Source organism: Falco rusticolus, chromosome 7, assembly GCF_015220075.1.
Source record: "Falco rusticolus isolate bFalRus1 chromosome 7, bFalRus1.pri, whole genome shotgun sequence".
Taxonomy (NCBI): Eukaryota; Metazoa; Chordata; class Aves; order Falconiformes; family Falconidae; genus Falco; species Falco rusticolus.
In genome coordinates, this window is record NC_051193.1 from 57,179,004 (window position 1) to 57,186,436 (window position 7,433).

General features: G+C 45.1%; 1 protein-coding gene across 1 annotated transcript; it reads left to right on the plus strand.

Moving 5' to 3' along the window:
- The first annotated feature begins 1,694 nt into the window (after positions 1–1,694).
- On the plus strand, positions 1,695–5,080 carry GJD2 (gap junction protein delta 2). The gene is made up of 3 exons (XM_037396153.1): positions 1,695–1,783; positions 2,150–2,690; positions 3,171–5,080. The coding sequence occupies exons 2-3, from the start codon at positions 2,620–2,622 to the stop codon at positions 4,012–4,014; spliced, it is 915 nt and encodes a 304-aa protein (XP_037252050.1). The 5' UTR covers positions 1,695–1,783; positions 2,150–2,619; the 3' UTR covers positions 4,015–5,080.
- Positions 5,081–7,433: the final 2,353 nt, after the last annotated feature.

The following is a 7,433-nucleotide window of genomic DNA, read 5'->3' on the forward strand; positions in this document are numbered from 1 at the left end:
CAGTAAACTTCTCGAGTTTAGGGCCAAGTATCCTGCATGTGAACATGGTAGGGCAGGTGGTGTGGTGTGTGTGAGGTTGCTATTAAAAAAGGAGAGGTCAGCTATTTCAGGATGAGATGCAACTCCTGTAAAAGCAGGCCTGAAGGTATTTAACTTTAACTATGTTTAATTAAAAGCAATTTCATAACAGGGCTTACATGTTTGTAGCACTCATTTATATTTCCCTTCCATGTTTCCACAACTGGGTTGTCAGTAGTAAGTAGAACTCATCACACAGTAAACACTGATTAACTATTCATTAATAGGCCAGTGTTTGATATGATCAGAATTTAAGTCCTTTTGATTTACTTGTCCTAAAAGCTCAGATCAGTGGGTTTTCTATCCCAGTGCTAGAGAACAGCTTTCCTTTGCAGAAATTCTTATGTTTGTCTATGAACCAAAACCTCCTCCTCTCTTCAGTAATTTCAGTCATGGGCTTTCCCTCTCTGGTTTTCTAAATAGGATTATCATCATTAGCTTCTTAGCATATTCCCTGCCTTCTCTCCTTCGACACATGCATTACTGCTTCCTTTACAGATATGATTTCTCTTTTTCCTGCTTCCTTTAGAGATTTGATTTCTCTTATTTTCAGATCCATCTCCAAACAGATACTTTGGGGTCCATAGTCAGTGTAGTTGGATAGATACTACAGTCCTCTCAAAACAAAAGAAACAACCTCTTCCTTTCAGTTACAGTGTTGCAGCAGCAGCAGATTTTACAAACTACCTGCAGAAAAACAAATGCAGGAATTGCGAGAACCAGCTTTCAAGAAAAATGAAGTCAGATTTTAAGGGAAAACAGTGATTATTCAGTCTTCCCAGTAATTCCCAACAGTGTGGGAAGGAAACAATCCAGATTATTGAATGCTCCTTCACAGACTCTTGATTGGGAGAGAAGAAAAATCTACCAGTTTCTGCGCAGAGGTATTCACTGATCTCGTCTTATTTGATACTTCCCTAATTCAAAGATTTGGGGATCCAATCAGGCAACTGTGAATCATGTGAACCAGAGACCATCTGCACACTCCAAATGAAAAGACAACAGACCTTGAGGGGTCTAAAGCATACAGATGTCCTCTGCACAGATGAAGCGTGGTCCCATCTATTCAGAAAACACTTAACACCATTAATATGACATAGAATTGATTTATGAGAGCTGCAAAGAAAACAAAGGATGACACTGTTTCCAGTAGCCCCAGAAGTTCTGCTTTTGGAAGACTGATTTTGGCAGTAAAAGCATTGTGATCAGGCTGACTAGGGTTTTTCTTACGCTGCTTTTTAGTGAGATTAGTTGAGCAAAAAAGAACAGCAGGTATGAAGCTATACTCAATCTTTATGGAAATATACAGAATACATTTTACGCTTCTCCACCAGAGAACAGTCAATTTAAATTGGTGCCAGTGTTCTGTGTGGAGCTGTTTGGTGGTGTCTCAGGTACAATCCCAGGGTATCTGTAAAATAAACAAATGTTTTAAACACAGTATAATAGATTATGGGGATACAATATGTGGGCTGATTATAATGCAGGGATTTATTCGGGATACTTTATTCTTGTGCTGCTTAGAGATGCATTGTGTGAAGGTTTGGCATCTTTCCTAGCGCAGATCCAATCTCAGTCTCAGAAATCTCCGAAGTGGCTATATATACATTTCATTTCTTCTTAGTGATTCTCGTGTCCGTAATCGGGGGAGAACCGGGATGCAATGTGAAGTGCCGTCTCTGCCAGGGGTGGACAGTTCTGACAGGTAAGGCTACCGCTTGGACGCCACGGCTGGTCTGTGGGGGGCAGGAGGGACAGTCGCTCTCCGGGAGAGAAGCGCAGCCCGGCAGCCCCGCGGAGTGCCCCCGGCGCTCGTGGCTGGGGGGCCGGGGTGTCGCTGTCCCGCCCCAGGCAGCGGCCGGGGGGCAGCGCCCGCTCCCCGCGGGGCTGCGCTGGGGCGGCCGGGCTGTGCGGGGGGGCCGGGGGGCTCGGCAAGGAGGCGCCGGGCTGCGCCGCGAGGGTCCTGCCGGCCGAGGCAGCCCTTCCTCCGCACCCACATCCTCCTCCTCCGCCTCGTTTGTTTGTTTTATTTATTTTATTGCCGTTATTTATTTATATTCACCCGAATAAGAGAAATGAGAAAATCCGAGCGCTGCTTCTGGCCGCTCTCCGCCAACCTGTCAGTGACGCAAGCGGAGACTACTTAAAGGCAGATTGGCGGCAGCAAGGCACGAGAAGCCACCCCTCCCCGCTCCGCGCCGCGCCTCCGCCGCGCCACCAGCCAGCGGGCCGGGCCGGTGGCGGCCGCCGCGGGGACCCCAGCCCAGCCCGGCCCAGCCCAGCCCAGCCCAGCCCAGCCCGGCCCGGCCCGGCCCGGCCCAGCCGGCAGTCCTCGGTAGCGCTGCCGCGGCCAGCCGCCCTCCCGCCGCCGGGCTGCGGGCGGTAGCGAGGGGTTGCTCTTTTGTATTCCCTCTACTGCAATTAAAACCCCCACAACAACAAGAAACAACAGAACAAAAGCCAAGGAGGAAAGACCAAAGGAAGGCAGAAGTGAAGAGAGCCCCTCTGCTTGCCAAAGTCTTTGTCTCCGGATGAACAGCGATGGGGGAATGGACTATTCTAGAGAGGCTACTGGAAGCTGCCGTGCAGCAGCACTCTACTATGATAGGGAGGTAAGAGCTGCGGGGCTGGGGGCGGCGGGGAGCCCCCTCTGTCTGCGCCCCTCGCGCGGGGCTCCTGCGGCGTGTGCCTTGGCTGCGCGTGCGGCACAGGTCACCGGGGCGCGGGCACGCCGCAGACGCCGCCGTCCTTGTCCCCGGGGAGCGGCGGGGCAGCGGGCGGCCATCGGGGGCACCTCGCCGCCCCCGCGGCCGCAGCCCCCCCGCGCCGCCCCCTCCCGTGCTTTCGGGCCCCCCCGCGGCCCCCGCGGCTGCTTTTTCCCCAGAGGGCGGGCGGGTGGGGGTGACCGCCGGCCGAGGGTTGTGGCAGGAGCGGCTGGCGCGGGTCCGCACGGGTCCGCACGGGTCCGCACGGGTCCGCACGGGAGCGGGGCCGGCGGCGGGTGGCGGGGCGCGCGGCGCGGGGCCCGGTCAGCACTGGACAGCTCCCGGCCGCGCGGCGGCGGCGCGCGCTGACGGGCTCCTCTGTTGCAGGATCCTGCTGACCGTGGTGGTGATCTTCAGGATACTCATTGTGGCCATCGTGGGGGAGACGGTGTACGATGACGAGCAGACCATGTTTGTCTGTAACACGCTGCAGCCAGGCTGCAACCAGGCTTGCTACGACCAGGCTTTCCCTATCTCTCACATAAGGTACTGGGTGTTCCAGATCATCATGGTGTGCACTCCCAGCCTTTGCTTCATAACGTACTCCGTTCACCAGTCTGCTAAGCAGAGGGAACGGAGGTACTCCACTGTCTTCCTCACCTTGGAGAGGGACCAGGATTCAATGAAGCGTGAGGACAGTAAGAAAATCAAGAACACGATTGTCAATGGTGTGCTGCAGAACACAGAGAACTCCACCAAAGAGGCAGAACCAGACTGCTTAGAAGTGAAGGAAATCCCCAATCCTGCTATCAGAACTACAAAGTCAAAGATGAGGAGGCAAGAAGGCATTTCTCGATTTTATATCATCCAAGTGGTCTTTCGAAATGCCCTAGAGATTGGATTCTTAGTTGGACAGTATTTTCTGTATGGATTCAATGTCCCTTCCATGTACGAATGTGACAGATACCCTTGCATTAAAGAAGTAGAGTGCTATGTCTCTAGACCCACTGAGAAGACTGTGTTCTTGGTATTCATGTTTGCTGTCAGTGGGATATGTGTGGTGCTCAATTTGGCAGAACTGAACCACTTGGGCTGGAGAAAGATCAAAATGGCAGTGAGAGGAGTACAGGCAAAAAGGAAATCCATATACGAAATCAGAAATAAGGACCTGCCAAGAATGAGCATGCCTAACTTTGGCAGGACTCAGTCAAGTGACTCAGCTTATGTGTGAGGCTGTGACAGAACTGAAACACTGTGCCAGGTGGAACAGACCCAGATACCGTTAGGGAAAGGTACATTGCTTAGGCAAGCATTTTATCAAACCACCAAGAAAGCCATTAAGGTATTGGATCTGCACTTACTGAACTAGCTGCAAAATGCAGTGCTATGTAAAAGACTGAAAAACCAGCTATAAACCCATGCTTGATCTAGCCTTACAGCACAGCTACTATTATTCCTGCTTTTCTTTCTAATGGTTGAGTGTTACCTGTTGGTGGAGCGGCTTTTTGGTCGTCATTAGGATCAGTTTACAGTTTGGACTGTCTGACTGATTGTTGTAAATGTGTAGAACGTTCATATTAAAAATCTGCAAGGATACTCTCTATAGGGGTTGGGATGGGGTGGGGGACACTGTTGCAATGTGCAGTTGTAAGCATGTTTTAAAAGGAGGGTAATCGCACTGTAAGGAACCTGACCACAGCTCAATCAGGATATCTGCGTTCACCTATCTCACAGATGTCTTATATTATTTTGCTTGTCTAAATCACAGAGTTTATTCCTGGTGTGTATTACTAGCTACTTCCTATCATAGTTTGTGCATCAATTAGTTATGCTAAACAATAAATGCTGAATATAATTTTGCCATTTTTTTGTTTGCCTGTCCACACACACACACACACACACCAGAGACCTTAATCATCTCACAGTAGTTGTGATCTGCAAAATAGTACATTTCAGTTCATTCCCTAATAAGTGCATGAATAAGATGGAGTTGGTTCATGCCAGCCAAGTTATTTACCTACAATCACCTACGATGACACACATACCAAAGGAACAGAGTTCATTGCTTTTAACTGTGAATATATCACCTTCTCTCTGCTCTTATTTATATAAGTGCCATACTTGAAACATCTAACTCTGTACTTAGTCAAAAGGTTGTCTTGGGATACCAGCTGGAATAAAGTGATTTTATACTCTCCTTTGTTTATTTTATGCTATTTGTTTAGTCATTGCAATGGTGTAAAAAGCAGCTAAAATCTCTGTTGATGAATAAAGTACTTGCCTTTTTTTGTAAGCCAGAGAGATTTGTTCTTCTTTATTCTTGTATGCAATTGTAGAAACGCACAGGGTCAAAATAATTGACTTAAAACAATTATTCCTCAGGGTTTAAAGTGTCTTGATGTTCTAAACTCTAAGTGACAAAACCTGGGAAATCAGGACTATTCATTATGTCTGTTTTCCTCCTTAAGCAAGCTTCCTCTGTCTTTAAAGCCTGATCCAAAGCCCACTGACACCAACAACCTTCTTTCTGCTGACACTAAGGGTAACACAATTGGCTGCCAAGGTCACGCTGGGAATAGCCAGAATACATTTACCTATAAATGAAACAATTGCAGCTTTTCATCAGGGAACCCAAATTGTAACCTCAGCTTTTCTGCCTTACAGCTGGTTCAAGATACACACTGCTCAAGTCCCATCATCTTACTGGTAAGCCACTGGGGCAGTCACAAATAGATCTCTGTTAACAGCAACTGTTTTAATATGGGATACTAAGGTTATTTAAGGACCTTTTTTATTCCCACTGAATCCAACAGAAAATATTTCACTGGCAGCAGTAGGAGTTGGATCAGGAATGAAAAAACATAGAAGTGCGTTCCTAACTACATAGTATCTGCCCTTTAAAGACAAGGGCCAAGATAGTGCTGGAAAATTTGGGCCTATTTTCTAACATAAGAAGGAGACAGAGGCTCAGAGTCGCAAATGGCCTTTTGATTGTTTTTTAATTGTTTTTTATTTCAAGGCTGAAAATGAAAATATTGTGTTTTGGCTTGGAGATAACTCATATAAATCTTTTCCTTTTGGCTTAGAGTAAATACCTTAAAATTCCATTCCCGTGGTTTGCCAGCATTGTCACTTAAAAACATGTTGATTAATTCTTAGATAGTTTATTCATTATCACTTTCCTCTGTGGTCTTTTCTTCCACTGTGAAACAGAAAAGGCTTTAGGGATGTAATATGTTTTTAAAGATTTGAAAAATATTTTTCTTATGTATAAAATGAACAGTGATTCCAATTTGATTCTAGAAACCTATGAAGATGGATTTCTCAAATGATTCTTTGCGATACAAATGCACACTGATATTGCTAGTTGACTGCATGCTCACTGGAAAACTGCATGTTATTTTTAGAAGGGCAACATGGCAGCTAAAATCTCCATCTGCAATATAACAAGCTTCTGAAGATTATTATTTGACACACAAATCCAAGTCTGATTTTCATTTTGCAGAGTCTGGGATGGTTTTCAAAACCTGCTTTTGAATAGATATTGAAAGGAAAAATGTTGTCTGACAGTCATAAGCATTGTTTTAATGTGCAAAGGGCTTGATCCAGTGCCAATTAAAGGTGAAGGAAAAAACCCAAACAACTCATACTGAATTCACTGGGCTTTGGTTCAGGTCCAGCATAATTTCCTGTTAGGCAGAAGCCCTGATGCAAGTTGCTTCCAGTGGCTGCATAGCAGTGTTCAGTCAAACTCTAGTGAAGGTGCATGTCTGGAAAGCTGTAAGGTTTTAATATGTTAAAACCCTTTAGGTAAGACCAAGAAAGTGTCTGTTTATAATAGCCGATGCCAGTGACTCGGTTCATTCATTTATGTTTATGCAGTTGCATGTTTTGTACTCCAGCAAGTTGGGATTCTTCAGAATTTTCCAAAGGGTAATACATCAGGAAATGCAAAAGTTAATTTATGCAACAGGGTCAGTGGTAAAGTAGGCAAAGACTCATATTTGATCAACAAAAATGCCATACTCCATATTTACACTAAATAGAATATGGCTTTTTGTATTTCAGAAAAGAAATGAAATGTTCTTAAAAGATGAGCTGTTTTAATCTTCCTTTTCAATTGATATTTTTCATTTCTTACAGACTGTTTATTTATCATGGACAAGAGAAATACTGCAAACACTTTTTTTGTCAATGTATCAAGTGAGAGTCATATGATTAATGCTAATGGTCTGTTTCCATGAAACCTGACTATTCATTTACAGAATAAATGCTTTAAAATTGTCGCAGAAATGAAAGAGTGTGTTAACTGAACAGAACTGAGTGAACACGGAACTGAAAGGCACATTACTGGCCACTTCAGTCTTGCTCCTGCCTCAGTAAAATAAATTAGTCTTGCCATTAACATCTGTGGAAGAATCAGACATTAAATATGAAAATTGTGTTCATGTTTGTTTTATTCATTTAATACCCTGTTTTGTACTGGTGGACAGTATTGTATGTCATCACACGTGCAAACCTAAAAATTATTTTCACTAAGCTGCTGTGGAAAACTGCAATAGAATTTAATACACTATTGGTTCTGTGGAATTTTAAAATTTACATTAAAAAAAGATATTTCATTTTTACATAAGTTTGATCTTATACTTC